The sequence below is a fragment of the Bemisia tabaci genome, chromosome 9 (genome assembly GCF_918797505.1).
Source record: "Bemisia tabaci chromosome 9, PGI_BMITA_v3".
Classification (NCBI taxonomy): Eukaryota; Metazoa; Arthropoda; class Insecta; order Hemiptera; family Aleyrodidae; genus Bemisia; species Bemisia tabaci.
The window spans coordinates 1,530,356-1,552,940 of NC_092801.1; the positions used below are offsets into that span (position 1 = coordinate 1,530,356).

The window sequence follows — 22,585 nt, forward strand, 5'->3', positions numbered from 1 at the left end:
AATGTGCGCTTTCCTTCCTTGGCCCCAAATTTCTGTCGGGTGAAAACTTTTTCATACATGTCCTTGCTTGGTACGAAGGTGAGGGCAGTGGCAAAGAGAAAAAGAAGAAAACCATTGGCAAAGGGAGAAATATATTTTTGAAAGTCTCATGGTGGTATACATTAAAAAAAGATAAACATTTTAACATCTCAAACGAGGATAATGAGGGTTGAAGTCCCTTTCAATGGGGAAAAAGATCTCAAAATAAAATATCACATTAAAGCAGAAAAATTTGATGAGGTACCTATATTAGAATGTTGTAAAAATACAAATCTGACATAGCAGAAGATATATTGCAACGTTCTAAAAATGTAGCCTATGACTCATGGAAAATTAGGTATCTAGTTTCAATTCAATGAGGGAAAATCACAGCATCCAATCGCAAACATCCTCAATCAATGAGACAATGAAGTAGTACTCTTAACCATATTGCGACTCAAATAAATAATTTTTTTGTTTCAATTGTGGCTAAACATTCTAAGGACAATTTTGTACCTAAAGACTATACTTGCATTAAAGAATGCCGAAGCGAATTTAACTTCTGTCACTTCTAAAAGTTTACCACAAAGAGAACAATAGAGGGGCTTGGAGGACAAGGCATAGACTTAAGTGCAGTTTTTGAAAATATTGACATAAGTATTCATGAACTCAACTAAAACCAGTTTGAATATATATTCCGTGAAAAATTCACAACTAAAATCCAACTTTAAAGCATCAAAAAGTGAGTTTAGACTGCCTTTTTGCCATAAGCTTCCATGTAATTTTGAAAATTAGACATGGATTTCTTGAAATAGCAAAAACTGCACTTATCTAGGGTGTATAAGTCGGCAATCACATGACTCGATTTGCGACGTCGCAGACTTCCTGTCCGTTATTTTTTAAACGGAAAACTTCTCAACGGCAATTCCTTAAAACTGCCGTGATGTTTCTCCTCTGTGCAAAGAAAATTCTGCAAAAACTTCAAGGAAGGATGTCAATTTGTTCACCTTTAAAAAAATGACATAGAGGCGGAGATTTTTCAGAAACCGCGAACGAGATATCGACGGTGAAACTACCAAACCACGTATCTCGTTTGCGGTGTTTAAAAATCTACGCTCACAATTTATTTTTTTGAAGTAGACCAAATCAATATCATTCCTTGAAATTTTCACGGAATTTTCTCCGCACAAAGAGGAAAAATCACAGAAATTTTCAAGACTGGATATTAAGTAGTTTTTTATTTAAAAAATAAAGTATGACAGGAAGTCTGCGACGTCGCAAACTGAGATACGTGGTTTGGTAGTTTCACCGTCGATATGCGATTGCGGACTTTACACCGTCATTATGCGGCTAATGTGCAAGAAAGACAATCAAAGCTTCAGTTAGTGTTGCATTCGACTCGACGGATACTAAACGGATTTCATGAAAACGCCTGGACGGATCTATTCGAGCTCCGTGGATATCTGCGTTGCATACGCAAGGAAAAGAAGGCGTTTTGACTTCAGACACTAACCGCCTCACCAGCGGCGCTCAGTATGGCGAGTCAATGTGAGGAGTCGGACTCAATGTAGAAACATTGAAAGCTCCAATCGATGTTAAAACCAAACGTGGCGGTTTAAGAAGTGCTTACATTGATTTTTCCTAAAATTTCCTTCAGAGGCACCTCATACAATTTATAATGTGAAGAACTCAATATCAAAAGCAGTTTTAGTCGAAAATGTTATGTCCAGCCTCTCTGAGAGGCTGGTTCCGTAGTGTAGCGGGCTTGGGTACGAGGAGCAAAAATGACAGAGGGCCCTCACTGGGAAAAAAAAGTGGATTGGATCTAGCGTCCAATCTCTCAAAAACATTGACAAGAAAAAATACTCTTGATTCAATCTGATTTTTCCTTGAATCGAAGGGCTGAGCCTCTTGATTTGGGTGGATTTCCTTCTGATTCAAGCAAAAAGTCCGATTGAACAGAGAGTATTTTTTCTTGTCAATGTTTATAAGCGTCTGGACTTTAGATCCATTTGGATATCCCTTAGGAATGAATAGTTGCTCTACAAATCATGCTCAGCACATCGCGATATCAAAACTGAAGCACAACTACTCTCAAAGCAATACCCAAGCAAATTCTCTCACATCCTACATCAGTCTGCAACTATTCGTGTCTAGGATTTATCTTGGAGGCATAAACGAAGAACTGAAACCACTCTACCATTTTGAATCCTCGCAGTAAAACCAGGTCCTGGACAGTCAAAACTCCTTCAATTCCGTACGTATGCTACACGCACAACCATGGAGCGCGTAAAGTTGCATCCGGAGGTTAAAAAGAGCTTAGAATACTGTTCGTCGCGAGGGCACTTTGCTTGCTTGTTTCTCTTACACCGCAACTTAAGGTGAATCTTCAGCTGTAGTGTTCCGAAAGAATCCACCACGTCACACTGCTAAAATCCGACTCCGAAATCAGTGATTATTTAAATATCACAATAGATATTTTAAATTCTAAGATTCATAAGTTCTAGTAGCATACGCCTGAAATCCTTAAAAACAAACGCGAGCTTTAAAAGTCTAATAATAAAAGCTAGATCCCAGTTTCTCTTACGGGATATCTGTAAGTGCGAGAGAGACAGCTCACGGTGGGAGAGAGATAACTGCAAATGCTGAGAGCGATCAATCGCGATTGGTTGCATCAAGGTCATCATGCTTAACCCAAATTTTTTCTGGGATCAAGTTTCAGAGCTTCAGAAATTACTTTTCACGACGTTTTTAGTGTCAATAGGAAGAAGAATGTTATGGCTAGAACTTATGACTCTTCGATTTAAACAGAAATTCCTTCAACTTTCATAAAAGCTCAAGGCCTCGTGTGGAGCTGTACGGACTCTAATAGCGTGGACCAAAAAATCAAAAAACAGCGGTGGCGCCTCTGCGCGGAGTTTTTTACTTCATGGAGCTGTAGATGAACCTTAATTCCAGCCTTGCCTATGGTGTCGATGAAGTAAACTATTGAGAGATGATTTTTATCGTGACATCGTCAGTTCTCGCAAATAGCTCTGATTGTTCAAATGTATAATAATGTTGCCGTCCTAAAATGTAGGCTGTGGCCACTGCTCTCTCTCGTCTAAGAACAACGAATGCGGCAGGTGAACATAAGACCAAAAAGAACATATTAAAAATAAACAATTTTTTTTATATTTAAGTCAAATAACAAGAATGTACATAAGGTGAGGTTGGGTAACTGGGCGGTGGGGTAACTGGGCAGTACCCTCTGTATTTCTACCAGATTAGTGCAAAAATTGTTTTCACTGTTGGCATACCTTCATTATGACGTAAACCATCTAGAACATGTAAACATAACTTCAAAAAAAAATTTTATGGTGAATGGTGAAGTGCCGAAAATTGTACAGCTTTTTTTTCAAAACAACGCCAGAGGTGGTCCCGAAAAGAGCCTCATATCTCACTCCCAGCAAGTATTTTATTCAACTTTGACAATTCTTCTTCATGTATGATGTATTTGTGTAATGCGTGAGTAATTACAACGTAATTGGATGAAAATACTGGCTGCAAAGGGTTGATGCCCAGTTACCTTGAAAATTTTCCCTTTGTGGGGTAACTGGGCACCCACCCCAAGGTAACTGGGCAGGTGGCAGTGGTGGCACCTGCCCAGTTACCCATTGCAAGGTTGCTGTGCTTCGGTGTTTGTTTACTTCTGAAAATTTCAAAACTAATTGACTATTGTGGACTTTTAAGTGCCAAAGACCAATAATCAGGGTTCCCAGCACACTAAACTTCTAACTTAAGTCAATTATAGCATAACTTAAGCATTACTTAATTACATTTTTGCCGCTAACTGTTACGACATCACTTTTAACGACTTAAACATGGTTATATAAATTCAAATGAAATTCTCTGAAACCCTCATGAGAAGGACATTCTTTTCTGGCCAATGAGAATTACAAATAATGCCCCCCTTAAAAATTAAGGGAACTTTTTGGCGCCTGACTCTATCCCAGATCAGCCTTGCGGCTTAATTTTTTTTCATTTTTTAAAAATGTATCATGCTTAATCTCACTAAAAGTGGCCAAACAGTGTCCTGGTATACAATACTACTTTATAAGTAGTAATACAGAAAGTTCTAAGCATTTATCTACAAGGAAACAATTTTTTTTTACCGTTATTCAATTCTCAGATTTGAGGGTTTTTTTGCCGCTAACTGTTACGACATCATTCTTAACCACTTAAACATGTTTATATACATTCAAATGACATTTTCTTAAACCTTCATGAGCAGGACATCACCTTCTGGCCAATGAGAATTAAAAATAATGCCCCCCTCAAAAATTAAGGGGGGGTAGTCCAGTTACCCCACGACGTTGGGTAACTGGGTGAAAAAAACGGGAAATTTTTGAAAATTTGTGGGAAAAAATTGAAAGATGAAATTCGACTTTTGACTCTTCCTACATTTAGACAAGGTGTTGTACTTACTAAAAAAAATTTAAAAGTAGCCTCCACTGTCAATATAATGATGGGAAAAAAATCATGAAGTTGAAATTTTGACATTTTTCTCCGAACTCCTGCCCAGTTACCCAACCTCACCTTACACTTTACACTCATTTCATTCCACTCTATGCTACGTGGGTAACACTATAATTTTTTCAATTGTTTTTCTACTTCTATGACAAAACCAATTTTTAGCACTTCATTTCGATAACTTAATTTTTTTTATTATTTATCACTTCCTAAAAACTGTAATGCCTTTACAGCTTAAACAGCTCAACAGTTTTTTACAGGCAGCTCAATTCATTAGGCGCCCATGAAAGTTAAAGGAAACATTGCAGTAATTGGTTAGAGCGCTAGATCTTCTCAGATCCCCCATTCTCCCTCATTCTTTTACAACAACAAAAAAAAAACAGCGGAATTGAGTGTTTCCGCTTGTTAACCATTGCTAATAAAATTCCTTACGTTCTGCGTATTAGCGTTGTGTGGATGCAACTTTCTTCAAGTTCCTTCATGAAGAAGCACGTCTTGGGATACATTAATGTTCACTCTGTTTTTAGGTCAATTGTTCACAGGTTGCACGACTTTTGAATTACTATTTGTGACGGAGCCAGCGGGCTGATTACTGGATTTGATCAGCGATCAAAGAAGCGGAGGGAAAATGGAGCGATCATACTGATTGAATGGTTAGGTGAAAACTCATTGACTGTCCGGTGTTGGAAAAACCCCGATTTGGAATTAAAAATGAAGATTTTCAGTTTTCGATACACAACACTTCCTGAGACAAATTAAGTGAATCATTTCTAGGATTGACAAATATTTTAAGAGCCGTTGTTAAAATATTAACAACCGTCATTAAAATATTTGCCAATACCTAAACAACCGATTTCTCGATTTTCCTCGTTTGTAGTCCCCGAACTTTCAACTGCTACCGAGGGGTCAATTTTTTCACTGTTTGGAAGTTCTGCATGTGTCTTAAATGAGGTAGCATTGGACCCTCTAAGCTGAGGTAGAGTTTTCTCATTTCTCCCCTCCCATCTTGCGCCACATTTTGTACGGTTCTGTTACATCTTATTTAACTTTTTTCTGTTGATCGTAAGGTTTTTATTTTTGTGGAACCTTCGGCTAGATCTGTATAGACGAATTTGGGTTTATTTAAGGATTAAAAAGATCATCAATACCCTGGGATGAAATTAAAATGGCTATGATCACCATGTTAAAGATCGCCTTATGGTGCCCAGATGTTCCCACTTATTGCCGGCGAACTGGAGGCTAGAAATGCATTGCACAAGGATTGACTTCATCGGCACTTCAGTCAGGGATGCAATGATTTATTCATCCTCAAATTCCTTGACGTCCCCTGATTTTTCCTTACTCCAACATTTCCTAATCCCTGACCTTGGGACTAAATGTCTACTTCTTTTTCTTTTAAATACGCTGATATTCGCTGAACTTTGGACACACTTTCCTTGCTTGGGGACCAAATTGTGGAAAAAGGCATTTAGTAGCTGCATGGTAAAAAGAGGACACGCCTTACACATGACAGAAAGTGCAAACAGGTGGAAGATCAATGATATGTTTTAGTGACCGGTATAGGTGTCGTCGGAGTTCACCATTGTTTACTCTCGGTTTGCAAGCGCCAACGACGAATTTACGCCTCTGCACAAAGCGACGTTCGCTGCCATCCACCGTGAAAACATCCGTCTCATGATCGTATCGTAAAAAAACTACTTATCAGTTAAGATTCGCGACTTTCATACGGTTGTGATTTCTGTGTGGCTAAAAATTTAAGTGTTAAAAGGTTTGAAAGTGTTAAGAAACTTATCTATATACTTGTGTTCTTGCTTCTGCGAGAGTCGGATGTTTTCATGTGAATAGTAGTGACGCGAAAACGCTTGCAAACTAAAAGTAAACAACGGTCAACTTGTCTGACGACACCTCTAGATGTATCAGAAATTCCCTAACTTCCCCCGGAAGTCGTTAAATTCCCTGATTTTCCCTAGAGCGCCTTTATACTGAGAGTTAGGACAACCCCCCTACCCCCTCATAGAGTCACAAACGGGAATAAAGATTACACAAATTGAAGGTTTTTCGTAATCTTCGATCGGCCCATTCTCAAATTCCTTTTTCCGTCCCTTCTCTCATTCCGTTTGTTTCTTGCCGAACCCGTCATTCCCCGGTCCATTCTAGAGTATAATCTTTGCAATTGGTGAAAATGTGATCTTTATTCCCGTTTGTGACACTGTGGATACCGAAAATACGGTAACCAATCAGAAATGGATTCACATTGTCTTAACTCGCAGTATAAAGGGACTCTAACTTTCCCGGTTTTCCAGACCGCCGGCGATCATGTCAAATACATTGCTACTCTTTTACGATGTACGTTCTCAACGCTGTGATTCCTTCTCCGAGTGAACGGTCATGTGTTCCTTGATCAATTTCTTAGTTGTGAACAGAGCAGAGCAAAGAGCGCAAGAGAAGGGTTCCCCATCCGGGTGTTTCCTGTAGACGTGGCCGGTCAAGGCCTCCTTGATCTTGAACTTGGCAGGACACTGCCCGCACGAGAACGGCCTCTCGAGCGTGTGATTGGTGAGAAGGTGCCTGTTCAGGTGACTCCTGAGCTTGAAGGCGGCGTCGCATTTGGTGCAGGCGAACGGTCTCTCGTCCGAGTGTTTCGTCGCGAAGTGGAGCTTGAGGTTCTGCTTCAAGGAGCAGGTGAAATCGCACGAAGAGCACGCGAAAGCCGGCCGCTCGTCGGATTTCGAATGTTTCACGATCAAATGCCGGTTCAGCGCTTTCTTCCGGGAGAACGCCTTGTCGCACAGCGCGCACGGGAACGGCTTCTCGCCCGAGTGTTTGGCGAGGATGTGGTAATCCATGTACCGTTTGAACTTGAACGAGGCGGGGCACTGCGGACAGGTGAACGGAGTTTCGTCCGAGTGTTTCACCGCGCGGTGTGATTTGAGGTCGCTCGCGCATTTGAACTTGGCCGGACAGTCGGCGCACGAGAAAGGTTTCGCTCTCGAGTGCCGGGCATTCATGTGCTTGCTTAAAGATTTCTGCGTGCTGAAAGACACTTTGCAAACCTCGCAAACGTGCCCTTCGTCCGAGTGTTTGAGGAGGACGTGTCGTTGGAAATTCACCTCGTCGTTGAACACGGCCGAACAGGTTTCGCAAGAGATGGACACCTCGTTCGAATGTCTCACGGATGTGTGGACATTAAGATCGTTCTTGAGCTTGAAGGACGCGGGACACTTCCCACACGAGAACGGCCTCGCAATGGAGTGCTTCCTGAACATGTGTTCCTTGAGGACGTGCTTGTATTTGAACGCGCCGGCGCATTTCGGGCATCCGAAAGGCCTATCGTCCGAGTGCTTCACCAATAGGTGGTTCTTGAGATGACATTGGAGATTGAACGTGGCAGGACAGTGCGAGCAAGGGAAGTGTTTTTTATTCGAATGATGCTCAGAAGAGCCTCCCTGGGGAAGCCTTTCAACGGGCTCGGAGCAGCTGCTGCATTGGACATGTTTCAGTGCACGACCTCGTCTATTGTTTCTTTCGGAGTCGATGCTTTCTTTGACTGAGAGCGAAGTTTCCTCCGGGTCTTGCATCTGTACTTCTTCAATTGCTACTCCGAAATCTTCTTCCTTGCAAATAGCACCAACATCCACGAAAACGCTACCTTCAGTGACAATCGATGTACCATCGGTGAGTACTGGATCGTCCGACGAAGATTCCACCTCTGCTTTTATGCCTTTCACCGTGTATTCATCTTTAATGAAAGTAGGCGTTATTTCAACAGTATCGTTAGTATTAACTTTAAATTCTTCGTCTGCGGCCTCTTCTTCTTTTCCATTTTCTTCCTTGATGTCAACAACAAAAAATTCCTCTTTGATGTGCATTTCATCTGGTGCACTTGTACTGGTAAAGCTAACTCCATGTTCTCTTGTTGTAGTATTTTTCTCCTCTGCATAAGCCGTCACGCACTTGGGAGGTTCTGTGCTCACATCATTATTTGTTGGTGGGTGGCTAGCCATTCTCCCACTGTTCTTCCTTTATTCCCAGGGGAACTCCTTTTTGAATCCCGTCCTTCAAGATACGGGTTCGTCATGCGGCGACGACTAGACTCAGCTTTTAAATTTTAGTTTTAACTAGAGCAATGCTTTTTTTACTACGAAGCAACGACCTGATGTCATAAACCCAAAAAGATTAAAGCTGAATTAAAAAACAAACTTGACTCCATGACTCTTTCCGTAACTCCACGATGAGAGGGATAGAAGTTGAGCGGTCACTAATAATTCTTGCACCCCTCTATGACAGCCTGGTCTAATCCCTGTCCTGGAACAGATGTACCAAATTTTTTATTACCCTTGGATGTCACTTTTGAGCACTTTCTTAATAGAACTTTTTCGAGTTGTAAGAAAATTTAGCTAGTAAAAAATAAATCTGATCTTAAATCAATCAATCTGAAGCTTTCGGGAAAAAAGCGAGAAAAAAACATAGTGCTAGCATTCAATTTAAGTAAGAGGTTGAATATTCAAATAGTTTCTCACTATTAATATGTGTAAAAATCTCTTCAGGTTAGCACTCAATTAGAAAAGTAATTCAGGCGTCATTTAGGGGGGCAAGGGAGAGACAACCTTGCTCTTACGACAGGGACATATCGTCACCTTCCAGGCAAAGTATCACAAGCGCCATGCGACGTTAAAAAATTTCCGCCGCCATTTTATTTTTTTACAGAGAAATTCTTCAACGAAGCTGTCCAAAAATTTCACTGAATTTTCTTTGTGCTGCCGATAAAATTTAGTGAAATTTCCAAACAGATTCAACCAACAATTTCTCAGTAAAGAAATAAAATGGCGGCGGAAATTTTTAAACGTCGCATGGCGCTTGTGATACTTTGCCTGGAAGGTGACGATATCTCCTCCTTTCGAATACTTGGAGCCAGTTTTGCAAAAGAGAGTTTCCATGAGGTTTCTCTCGAGATTTTTAGGCATAGGCCACCCGGGCCGCAGCTTCGGGCGGCTAAAAAAAGTACAAAGAAAAAACAAAGATACGGCGCGGCGCCAACGCCCACGACGTGCTGCCAGAAAGCCGGCAAAGACAGGTAAGGGACTTGGATGGGACCAACGCACTCACGTGTAAATTCAATATCTTTCATTCAAAACCTAGGAGAATTGCCTAAAATTACTATTTGATTGATACCTCGCTTGCCCTGGTAAGTTTAACCAGTCAATTTTCACCTTAAATGACCTGTTTTGCCCCAATTTTGGCTCATAAAAAGTCGGGACGCAAGAATTGTTGAGTATTTCAGTTAAAAGGTGTCTCCTACTTTAGACGTGTGTGAAGGTATTGAACTTCGTACTTTAGAAGGTGGTATTCGATGGTATTCGTTACTTATTCGTCTAAAAGTGATTTTTTAGGATTTTCACCATTATGAATCAAATTTTGGCACCATTCGAGTTCGGTAAAAGAGGCCAAATTTTGATTTTCATGTAGTTTTAACCCCAAATTTGTAATTTTTGTCGAAAAATACCATAGAATCGATACCCTACACGGCTATACTAACGAATTTCATGTTTTAAGCCCAAATAGGCCCATTTTTGGCGCCAAAATTCCAAAACAGACTTCTGAGGATGATTCTGCGTAGTTTTCTAGTCATAGATAGAAATTTTTGACGAAAGTAACCCACGAAACCGTACGTCACATGTTGAAATCTGTTGGATATACACATGTTTGGCCTAAATTTGCCTCAAAATGGCCTATTTTTCGAATTTTGGCTTACCCAGTGGATTGTATCGAATTTTCGACCAAAAATTCGAGTTTTACGAGTAAAATTACATAGGAATCGATACTTCACTTGCCAAATTAAAATTATGGGGCAAGATGCTGAGCTCGGGGATTTTTAACAATTCGCCATTTTAAGGCCAAAAACAAGCGTCCAAATTCCTGTTCTTTCGTATGCGGGCTAATAAGCATAACTTCAAGAAGATCTGTGCAAAATTTCAAGCAAAAATATGCATTTCCCTCCGAGTTACAGATTTTACGTCGCCCCAGGGTCTGTTTTTTCCCACTGTGCGGCGTAGCCGGTTTTGAGGCGCCGCGCCCGCAGATGAGTGATCGCTTTTGAGACTTTCTGATCGAACTCAAAATAAGTGTTCCGAAGTTGAAGAGGCAAATCGACGGTGAAAGTCGGCAATCACATAACTCGGTTTGCGACGTCGCAGAATTCCCGTCATACTTTATTTTTTAAACGGAAAACTACTCAACGGTAATTATTTAAAACTGCCGTGATTTTTCTTCTATGTGCGAGGAAAATTCTGCAAAAACTTCAAGGAATCATGTCCATTTGTTCTCCTTTAAAAAAATAACATAGTTGCGGAGATTTTCAGACACCGCAAACGAGTTATGTGATTGCCGACTTGCACCGTCGAAATGCATCTCACTACTTGATGAGAAATAATGTATAAAAGTTGTTTCAGCCCTTGAGAACTATACTTGGCCCTATACAATGTTGCCTCCCATACTATTTCTCGAACCTGGAACGAAATTGGTGCATATATTTTGTCTTGCACTAGAGTGACCCCCCCCCTACCCTCACCCATGGGTCAAAAGTGTGATTTTCTCGTTTCGAATGAGCCCCTAAATGCCTTTCTAATAGCTGGTCAGGTTTTCTTCATTCAAGCGCATTATAGACCAAAAAAACGCATTTTCGCAGATCAGGGATTTTTCCACCCATACAAACTGATGTAATTTTGCCCGTAGTTTTGATAACTTTGAGCATCATCTAAAAAAGCTTCAAATTGGCTCAAATTTTATACAGCTTTTTATTTTCGTAGATAGAACCGATTGCCATCCGGACTTCGTCGATTTTCCTACAAGACGGAAATAAGCCGCACCCTAGGGTGTACCTTTAACTATTGAAGTATTCGCATTCCCTACGACGATTACTAAACTGTACAAAAAGTTACAGGCAATTCAAGCCAGAATACCTGCTGATTTGTATTTCTTATATCATTTAAATGAAGCAGTTGCAGCAATATTAGTACAAGCCAATTGAGAAACTTGCGGTTTTGGAATTTAGCCATCCAAACTTCGGCATTATCAAAGCCATCGAAGTTTCATTCAATTGGAGAGTTAAGTCATGCATACACTATAGTAAGATGTTAGAATTTGTCGAAAATTAGCTTTTCCATTCTTGATATATCGATGTTAAAAAAAAAAATACGGTTTCACAAAATTTTACTCCGCGGATACACCGACACCACAAACAAGTGATTTTGGGTAGAAGGTAGACCAACTACGATTCTATTTGGAAAGCCGACGTGAGGATGCCCTCTAAAAAATTACAAAAATATAAATTTGAGAACATAGTACGCCCTTTAATAACAAAAATTTACACTTTACAATCTCCATGTGCACTCTTTATTACAGTATATATTGTCATATTTCATTTACATTATTTTAGCGTCTCGGTAAAATAGGGTATTTTAAGACGAGAAAAACGAATTTGACGTTAGAATTTCTTAAGAACCAAAATTGTCGAAATGGCGGCTGGTTTAAGTTCAAAAAGGCCGAAAATTGGCACCGCTTGTTTGTCAATGGATTTGTCTGAAACTTGGAACCTAGAGGTATTTATACAGGAGATAATGCAATTTGAAATTAGATTTCAAGAAGAAGAAGAAAAATAAATTCGGTTATTTTGAACTTCAATCAGCCGCCATTTTGACAGTTTTGGTTTTTTTAAAAATCTAACGTCAAATTGGTTTTTTTCGTGATGGAATACCCCCCATAGCCTAGTTTCAGCAAATCCATCAACAAAAAACCTAAGGTGTCAATTTTCGGTCATCTTGAACTGTAACCGGCTGTCATTTATTAACGGTTCCCGATATTGACTTCGGGTTTGCGCAAAAATATTTCTTTCCTTTTGCTTTTTATAATGAGGTATCACAAGGTCGGTCTTTCTAGTTGAAAATAAAAGGTTAGGATCCGTTGTCCCCTCAAGGGCAAAGGGCCCCCTCGATTATTTTAGAGGGGGGCTAAAAAATAGCTCCCTTTGACCTAAGAGCATCCTCTAACTTTCAAATTTCTACCACAATTAGGTCATAAGTTAGAGGGTGGGGAGGGTACTTTTCAAACACCCTGTATATTCACTAGCTGTTCTGGCACAGAAAAATTCAAGATGTGCTGAATGGCTTAGGGCGTCGTACAGCAGTAACGGTAACTAGGTCATATGTCACCTCATACGCTTTTGCATACGTTCCACTCATTGGTTCATCTGAGTAAGAGGAAGAGCATTGACACTAACTAAAAGGTTAGTCACCACTCTGCGTTACCATATGCCTTGTTAACAAGCACTTAAAACTAAAGAAGGAAGAGAAATGACTACTTCTGAACGGTGTCTCACCGGTATGCGTTCTGACATGATCTCCTAGGTGAATTATTTTGGGAAATAGAAACAGGGCAATGATTACAACTAAATGGTTTAAGACCGATATGTTTTAGCACATGAAAAAGTCTACATTTATGGATAAACGAAGAATGCGCGAAGGTAATGTTAGGTGAACTTTCCGGGAAAAAGGAAGTGAACAATAGCTGCAACTGGATGGGTCTCAGCAGTGTACAAAGGCATTAATCACCGTTTCGGAAAAGAGAAGTCGAGCACTGATTGCTACTGAATGCTTCCTCATCAGTATGCTTTAACAAATGTCTCATCAAAGAATCTTTCCGGGGAAAAGAAGCCGAACAGTGACTACAACTGAATGGTTTCTCACCAGTGTGAATTCGCATATGCTTCCTTACATCGGATTTCTGGTAGAAGGAAGCCGAACAGTGACTGCAACTGAATGGTTTCTCACCAGTGTGCGATCGCATGTGGGCCTCTAAATTGAATCTTTGGGAGAAGGAAGCCGAACACTCACTGCAGATAAATGGTTTCTCACCCGTATGCGTTCGCACGTGCCTTCTTAAAGAGGATTTAACGCTAAAAGAAGCCAAACACTGACTACAATTGTATGGTTTTTCACCAGTGTGCGTTCGCATGTGAATCTTGAAATTGCCTTTACCGGCAAAAGAAGCAGAACACAGACTGCAACTGAATGGTTTCTCACCAGTGTGCGTCCTCATGTGCCTTCTTAGTATGTGCTTAGAGAAGAAAGAAGCCGAACACTCAATGCAACTGAATAGTTTCTCACAAGCGTGCGTTCGCACGTGGCACAATAAATGGTCTTTTCGGAAAAAAGAAGCCGAACACTGAATGCAACTGAATGGTTTCTCACCAGTGTGCAAACGCACGTGATCATGTAAAGAGGACTTATGGAAGAAAGAAGCCGAACAGTGACTGCAACTGTATGATTTCTCACTAGTGTGCGTTCGCATATGACACATTAAACTGCGTTTTACGGAAAAGGAAGCCGAACACTGACTGCAACTGAATGTTTTCTCATCAGTGTGCGTTCGCATGTGGCTACTTAAATACCGTTTTTGGGAGAAAGAAGCCGAACACTGACTGCAACTGAATGGTTTCTCACCGGTGTGCGTTCGCATATGGCTCCTTAATTGGTCTTTTCGGGAGAAAGAAGCCGAACAGTGACTGCAACAGAATGGTTTCTCACCAGTGTGCGTTTGCATGTGGCTCCTTAAATGCGGTTTTTGGGAGAAAGAAGCCGAACAGTGACTGCAGCAGAATGGTTTCTCACCAGTGTGCAAACGCACGTGATTATTTAAAGAGGTCCTATAAGGGAAAGAAGCCGAACAGTGACTGCAACTGTATGGTCTCTCACCAGTGTGCGTTCGCATATGACGATTTAAACTGCAATTTTCGGAAAAAGAAGCCGAACACTCACTGCAACTGAATAGTTTCTCACCAGTGTGCGTTCGCATATGGCTCCTTAAGTTGTTTTTTCGGGAAAAAGAAGCCGAACAGTGACTACAACTAAATGGTTTCTCACCAGTGTGCGTTCGCATGTGGTTCCTTAAATACGATTTTAGGGAGAAAGAAGCCGAACACTGACTGCAACAGAATGGTTTCTCACCAGTGTGCAAACGCACGTGATTACTTAAAGAGGACTTATAAGAGAAAGAAGCCGAACAGTGACTGCAACTGTAAGGTCTCTCACCAGTGTGCGTTCGCATATGACGGTTTAAAGTGCGATTATCGGAAAAAGAAGCCGAACACTGAATGCAGCTGAATGGTTTCTCACCAGAGTGCGTTCGCATATGGTACTGTAAACTTTGTTTTTCGGGAAAAGAAGCCGCACACTCATTGCAGCTGAATGGTTTCTCACCAGTGTGCGTTCGTGTATGCCTCTTCAAATTTTGTTTTCGGGAAAAAGAAGCCGAACACTCACTGCAACTAAATGGTTTCTCACCAGTGTGCGTTCGCAAATGGGACTTTAAACTTTGTTTTTCGAGGAAAGAAGCCAAACAGTGACTGCAACTGTATGGTCTTTCACCAGTGTGCGTTCGAATATGGACCTTTAAATACTCTTTTCGGGAGAAAGAAGCCGAACAGTGACTGCAACAGAATGGTTTCTCACCGATGTGCGTTTTCATGTGGCTCCTTAAATGCGGTTTTTGGGAGAAAGAAGCCGAACACTGACTGCACCTAAATGGTTTCTCACCAGTGTGCGTTCGTATATGCCTCTTCAAATTTTGTTTTCTGGAAAAAGAAGCCGCACACTCACTGCAACTAAATGGTTTCTCACCAGTGTGTGTTCGGAGATGTTCTCGCAGTTGGAGTTTTTGGGAGAAAATGTCAGAGCAATGATTACAACTGAATGTTTTAGGACCTTTCCTTTGAATATCCATATCTTGATGTGAAGATTCAACTTGAGTTTTTGTGGGGGATGCAGTTTTTTTATCACTGGGGAATGTTTCTATAAAATTTGAACTTAGCTCACTGCAGTTCAGAGGAGCTAGAAATTCTTCGCTGTTATTCGTGATTAAAAGATCATGATTTAACGGATTGCAAATTTGTTTACCATGTGTTCGTGCTTCATTCTCGCCGTTTATGACATATTGACCTTCGAATGATTGCAACGGCGATTCACTTTTGATGTCAATACTGGTATACAAGTGGTCGACCGGAATATAATTCTCTTCGCCTGGTTCGGTTTTGAATGTGGTCAAAAGGGTTGCTGAAGATCCGGATGGAGTCGTCTCTAGTTGCCTTGGTGGGGTATTTCCGTTAGAAAAATTGGGCTCGTCTTCACATTTCACAAAGAGAGAGAATGCGGAAGATCTGGATGGGATCGTCTCAACTTGGCTCATTGGGGTATTTTCGTCACAAAAATTGAGCTCGTCTTCACATTTTACAAAGAAAGGGTTTGCTAAAGAACTGGAAGGAATCGTCTCAACTTGCCTTGGTGGGGTAATTTCGTCACAAAAATTGAGTCCGTCTTCACATTTCACAAAACGAGAGTCAACAGTAGGGGATCCTCTTCCAGAAGCTGATGATTCGATTGGTGGATTACGTTCGATCGGCGAGTGATCGGTTTGAGAAATTTGGAGGGTAGTATCCGCCAACGGATTCATTTTGGATGGTGAGCTCTTACGGCAGTCTGCTTTGTGTCGAGAGGATTTCTGGTCGCATGTATCCTATCGCTTTCATTCCTTCGTTGTCCTGGAAAGATTTAGACAAGAAATGGTGTCAGAATAAGTATCATATTCCCAAGAAACGGGGGATAACACCCAAAAAAAATCTGGCAAACTACTTTGTACCATTAATTGATGACAAAATTTCTAAAACCGGAAAATTCCAAAACGTTTATTTCAATCATAAATCACGGAGATTTCTTCTTATTATTTTTATATTATGCTTGACATTTTTATGAAAACCAGTGATTTTTAGGTCTGTAGTTCTAATTATACATTACACAAATTCCTTCATTTAATATTATTAACTAACAGGAAGTCCCCAAAGTTTAGAAAACTTATTAGGCAGCGTTCATTCCTCCTCATATCTCAAGAATTGCCAAGTTTCATCATCTTTTATTTCACATTTTCAAGTGTCGGCTACGCTGTGTCGGTTACGTAAGCGACACAGTTTGGCAGTGCCACCATGTTTCCGTGGACCTCCAGCAGTCCCGCGGGAGGAGCTGATACATGTGATTCAATGCCTTGTTTGTCTTTTTCCGTAACTTTGTACTGAATCAAAATAGTTCGTTCCACAGCTGAAAAAAGGAAGTTTAACGCCTTTAAAATGAAGTAATGAAATTTGTTTAAAATTGGTGCACTTTTATTTTTAAGGCGCTGCAGAATTTAGCTATTCCTGTTATCGTGAAATCACCCATGTAGAAGAGGAGTTGAAAGCAGTTACTGAAAACCGAAAAATTCGCAGACCTGCAATACCTCAAAAGTTTCAAAAACTTCGCACGGTTAAAAAAATTTCTAACGGGAGAAATGTCAAGGAATTTCAAGGACGTACAAGTTATTTGTGAAAGCAGAAAAATATACCTAGAACAACCAGACAACTCCTGCAAAAAGTGTTAATACAGCGCGTCATTGACTCGTATATATGAGCCTGATTAGTGTTCATTTACAGAGATTTTAATAAACGTAAGCAACACCTTAATTGAATCCACGAGCCATCGCTGTGAGGTCAACCACGCAACCTTACGTGACCACTGATTGGGAGCGTAGAAAGCCGTTCCAACGGGTTTAAATATTTTGATCCTCCACAAGCAAAAACTTATCAGGAGCTTCAATAAGAAGGCTCCTTAATAATTCAAGCCGAAAACAAAAAAAAAAAAATCAGTCGAACTCCTAGCAAAAAAAGTCGATTTTTACGTATTTTTTGGCTAGGATACACTACTCACCGGTAGTATAAACCGTCATTTTACTTAAAAGAAGAAAGAGGGTCAAAATAAATGCAATTGCATTAAATATGTCTTGATTTTGTGATTCTCAGTATCCTTCCATGCAATGAAGTTCAGCTATGTCTGATGCTTTATTCATTTTTGCATTGAAAGTAAGCAATCCACATCCTAAAAATCAAGAGACACACGTTGCGCTTGAAGAAGCCGAGACGGTAATAGTTGAGGTCTGCAACGTTGCAGTCGGGGCTAAATACGCTTCCTTACGCGTGTAGGAAAGGATATTTAAACTCATTCACGGCAGGCGCAGTGATACAACTATTCGACCACGGGTGTAAGCATGTTGCTGCCAGCCGGATTGAAGGCGCGCCACACTCCAGCAATTACTCGGGTCCCGTCCCGTGCGATCTCCCTGGCTGGCGCGCCGCTAAAATCGCATGAAAAGGGAGGACTGCACGTCATTATCCTCGACTCTCTGTCCCGTTTTTACCACACATTGAGTGAAAGTGTATCCCTGAATTGTAACGATTCAGAATCTCGGATTGGGTTTAATAAATTCATTTTTTTTAAAAATGAGATCTGAAACGAGCGAAATATTCCGTCAAAATTTCCGGCGACTGGAGAAAATCCGCGGAAATTCCTTAGAAAAACTGTATTTGGCTTTCGTAACAAGAATGATTGAAAATAAGACATTATTTGAGGTCTGCAGCGTTGCAGTCGGAGCTAAATACGCTTCCTTACGCGTGTAGGAAAGGATATTTGAACTCATTCATGGCAGGCGCAGTGATACAACTATTCGACCACGGGTGTAAGCATGTTGCTGCCAGCCGGATTGAAGGCGCGCCACACTCCAGCAATTACTCGGGTCCCGTCCCGTGCGATCTCCCTGGTTGGAGCGCCGCTAAAATCGCATGAAAAGGGAGGACTGCACGTCATTATCCTTGACTCTCTGTTCCGTTTTACCACAATTTGAGTAAAAGTGTATCCCTGAAATGTAACGATTCAGAATCTCGGATTGGGTTTAATAAATTCATTTTTTTTAAAACTGAGGTATGAAACGAGCGAAAATATAAAGTCAAAATTTCCGGCGACTGAAGAAAATCCGCGGAAATTCCTTAAGAAAACTGTATTTGCCTTAAGTAACAAGAATTATTAAAAATAAGACATTATTTGAGGTCTGCAACGTTGCAGTCGGAGCTAATTACGCTTCCATACGCGTGTAGCAACGGATATTTAAACTCATTCACGGCAGGCGCAGTGATACAACTATTCGACCACGGGTGTGAGCATGTTGCTGCCAGCCGGATTGAAGGCGCGCCACACTCCAGCAGTTACTCGGGTCCCGTCCCGTGCGATCTCCCTGGCTGGCGCGCCGCTAAAATCGCCTGCAAAGGGAGGACTGCACGTCATTATCCTCGACTCTCTGTCCCGTTTTTACCACAAACATGAGTGAATGTGTATCCCTGAATTGTAACGATTCAGAATCTCGGATTGGGTTTAATAAATTCATTTTTTTAAAAATGAGGTATGAAACGAGCGAAAATATTCCGTCAAAATTTCCGGCGACTGAAGAAAATCCGCGGAAATTCCTTAGAAAAACTGTATTTGCCTTTCGTAACAAGAATGATTGAAAATAAGACATTATTTGAGGTCTGCAACGTTGCAGTCGGGGCTAAATACGCTTCCTTACGCGTGTAGGAAAGGATATTTGACCTCATTCATGGCAGGCGCAGTGATACAACTATTCGACCACGGGTGTAAGCATGTTGCTGCCAGCCGGATTGAAGGCGCGCCACACTCCAGCAATTACTCGGGTCCCGTCCCGTGCGATCTCCTGGCTGGCGCGCCGCTATAATCGCCGCAAAGGGAGGACTGCACGTCATTATCCTTGACTCTCTGTCCCGTTTTTACCACAATTTGAGTGAAAGTGTATCCCTGAAATGTAACGATTCAGAATCTCGGATTTCGTTTATTAAATTCATTTTTTTTTAAAATGAGGTATGAAACGAGCGAAAATATTCCGTCAAAATTTCCGGCGACTGAAGAAAATCCGCGGAAATTCCTTAGAAAAACTTTAATTACCTTTCGAAACAAGAATGATTAAAAGTAAGACATGTATTGTTTGAGTATGCAACACGGATATCCCGAGAACACGAATAGTTGCATTCAGACCGGGCCGTTGAAAAAGCCGCAGAGTCTTCAATTTTCTTCACTTGTGATAACTTAATGAGTCACTTATAGCATTCATACGTTTTTGCTGCACGAAGATAGAGTGCTTTGTGTATTTCATCGAATTAAACAAGGAGTAAGTATATTAGTAATAAATATATAAATGAAATAATACTAAAAATATAAATGAAATGGAGAGTATTCAAAACAATTTCTCGCGCCTGACCATATCGGCCAGTACGCACTTCACCGTTTTCTATAGATCTTTTAATTTTATTTACGTGAAAATATGCAAACATCGTATCCTATTACTTGAAAAATAAAAAATTGAGCAAACGGTTCTCTCGAATTTCAGTGATGGCGAGTAATGCCTAAAGAATATCAATGAGAATTCTAAGCTCACGGCTGAGGATTCTTGCAGCTGGGGTTTACTCATATAACTCGACCTACTTTAGTTTCTAGCTGATGTCTGACCGAGGATTGTGCAAGAAGTCTAGTACTGTACATGAATATTCTTTGAGGTTTGAGAAACAAAAGAAGCGTTAACCGCGAAAATGTCGATGGTGGTCAACATCCACCACTGTCGCAGATATGGCCTCATATGTTTTGGAAATTGCTTTTCAAGGAGAAATGAAAAATGAAATTAGACCAATGATGGAAAATGAACATAATCTCACCTATGATCTCAGTAGGCGAATCTTCAATGCGCTTCTTCGGACTGGTGGGGTGGGGCAATCGATGCAGATGATTGCTCCTCCAGGATGTGGCATAACATTCGTCCCTACAAATCGATTTTTAGGGCAAACACGGCAGAGACATGGTTGCGACAGAATGGTTTCTTGATGCCGGGCATTTACATGGGTATTCATAAATCTGCCCTTTAGGAGAGAGGGAGAGCGCTAGCAAAGGCTGCTACTTAATGGTTTCCTATCTGTTTTCAATTGTTCGTGTTCTTCAACACGTCTTTCCGCACAAACGAGGGAAAGACATTGACTGTAAACAGCTGTTTTCACATCCGTGTGTCTTAACATATGAATCTTAAATTCGCTTTCTTGGATTTTGAGGGTAGAGCAGTGCATGTGCTGCCTAATAAGTTACATTAAACTGCCTTCATCAATGGGACAGGGCATCAACTGCAGTTACATGAAGGTGACTAGTAATCCGACGTTGCACAGAGTTGATGGTATTTAAATCACTCGATTAAGGCATGAGGCACACCCTGTTTTCCTTTGCGATGAAATTATAATAATGCTGCTCGCATAATGTGTGATAATGAACAGCTTTTTGGGCTAAGGAAAGGGAGCAATGACTGCGAGCAAATGGGATTTATGCTTGCGTACATGACGATCAAGTGATTTCTTGGGCGCTGAAAAACGTAGCAATGGCTGCAAATGAATGATTTCTCACTAGTATGCATTCGTACGCCAGCGTTTAAATTGCCTTCCTGAGTGAATGAAGCTGGATAAGTATTGCGACTGAACGGTTCCTCACCGGTGATCGTTTCCACGTGTTCTCTTGTACGGCATTTCCTAACTTCAAACAGCAATTTTGTGAAGAAGACTAGAAAAATGATTGCAACTGGATGGTTTCTCACGACTGTTCAGTTATGAACGTCGGGTTAAAGTTGATAAAATGGCAAGTTAGACAGAGCCATCGGAGGAACTTAATGGTTTTTTAGGAGTGTGCACCTGGTTTACGTGCGTATTCAAATGGTTTTTATGGCCAAAAGAGGCAGAGCAATGACTGCAACTGAATGGTTTCTCACGGGCGTGTAGTGCTACGTGTCGCAGTAAAGTCGACTTGAGGGCGAAAGGAGGCGGAACAATCGCAGCATTTGAATGGTTTTTCACCGGTGTGCTTCCGCATGTGACGCGCAAGGTCACTGCTGAGTAGGAAGGTCAAGGGGCAATGACTGCAACTGAATGGTCTCTCGCCAGTATGCTTCTGCATGTGACGCGTGCAATCACTCTTATGCCAGAAGGAAGCAGAGCAAAGACTACAACTGAATGGTTTCTCCCCGCCGTGCATCTGCATGTGCACGGTCAAATGGTGTTTTTGAGTGAAAGAGGCGGGGCAATGACTGCAACTGAATGGTTTCTCGCCGGTGTGTAGCAACAGATGTCGGGTCAAGGTTGTTTTGAGGGTAAAAGTGGCGGAGCAATCGGGACAACTGAATGGTTTTTCGCCGGTGTGCGTTCGCATGTGTCCCAGTAGAGCTACTTTTTGGGCGAAAGAGGCAGAGCAATTGCTGCAGCGGTATGGTTTCTCGCCGGTGTGTAGTAGTGTATGGCGATTCAAAGTTGACTTGCGGGAAAAGGAGGCGGAACACTCAGGGCAACTGAATGGTTTCTCGCCGGTGTGTTTTCGCACGTGAATCGTAAACTCACTCCTATGCGCAAAGGCGGCAGCGCAATAACTGCAACTGAATGGTTTCTTGCCGGACTGAGGCGGTGACGTACATTCCTCACTGATAGATTCAACATACGAATTTACTTGGTCTGCTCTTGTGGGCATTTCGGATGGTCTTGATGCTTCCGAATTTGCCTGATCACCGTCATTTGAACTACAATCAGTCGAAGATACCTTAGAGTAATGAGAGGGGTTTTCAATGATGCGTTCTGGCTGATGTTCTCTATCCTCGCTTTTCAGATCGTGCAAAAATTCAGACGATTGCAAAGTTCTGTCATGACTCATGCCGAAATCAATCCGTAAAGGATCCTCGACATTACTCTCCTCGTCGATAGTTTCAGTCTTCACTATGGTGGATACGGCTGACGAACACTCCGTGTTAGTCACGGGAGGTGAAAAATAAGTAAGAGGAGGGCGGATGTCTTCTCCTGAATAATTTTTCTCGTCTTGCCTGTCGGGAAAAATTTCAGGTTCGGGCGATTCGGAAGGTTCACTCTTAATTTTCAGCACCGTTACGACCGGCGCGTCCGGATAATCATGCTCCTTATTGGTGTCGGGTTTTGTGGGTGTGGGTAGATCAATGGGCGAACTGGATGACTTTGTAGCTTGGCTATTTGGTCCGTTTTCCTCACAGAAAAAACTGTCATCATCACTTTCCACCAACTGAGAGGCAGGACTGGTATCCGACTCAATGA

At 41.4% G+C, this 22,585-nt stretch overlaps 1 protein-coding gene across 1 annotated transcript in view; it reads right to left on the reverse strand.

The window, feature by feature from the left end:
- Nucleotides 1-114: 114 nt before the first annotated feature.
- The window catches only part of LOC140225442 (uncharacterized), a 28,293-nt gene continuing 5,822 nt past the window's right edge, over nucleotides 115-22,585 (reverse strand). Inside the window, exons 2-3 of the mRNA XM_072304376.1 lie at nucleotides 13,132-16,120; nucleotides 115-8,546 (exon numbers count right to left, since the gene is read on the reverse strand). Coding sequence (XP_072160477.1) covers nucleotides 6,885-8,546; nucleotides 13,132-16,032 — 4,563 coding nt within the window. The 5' untranslated portion in view covers nucleotides 16,033-16,120 and the 3' untranslated portion in view covers nucleotides 115-6,884. The remainder of the gene's footprint in view (nucleotides 8,547-13,131; nucleotides 16,121-22,585) is intronic.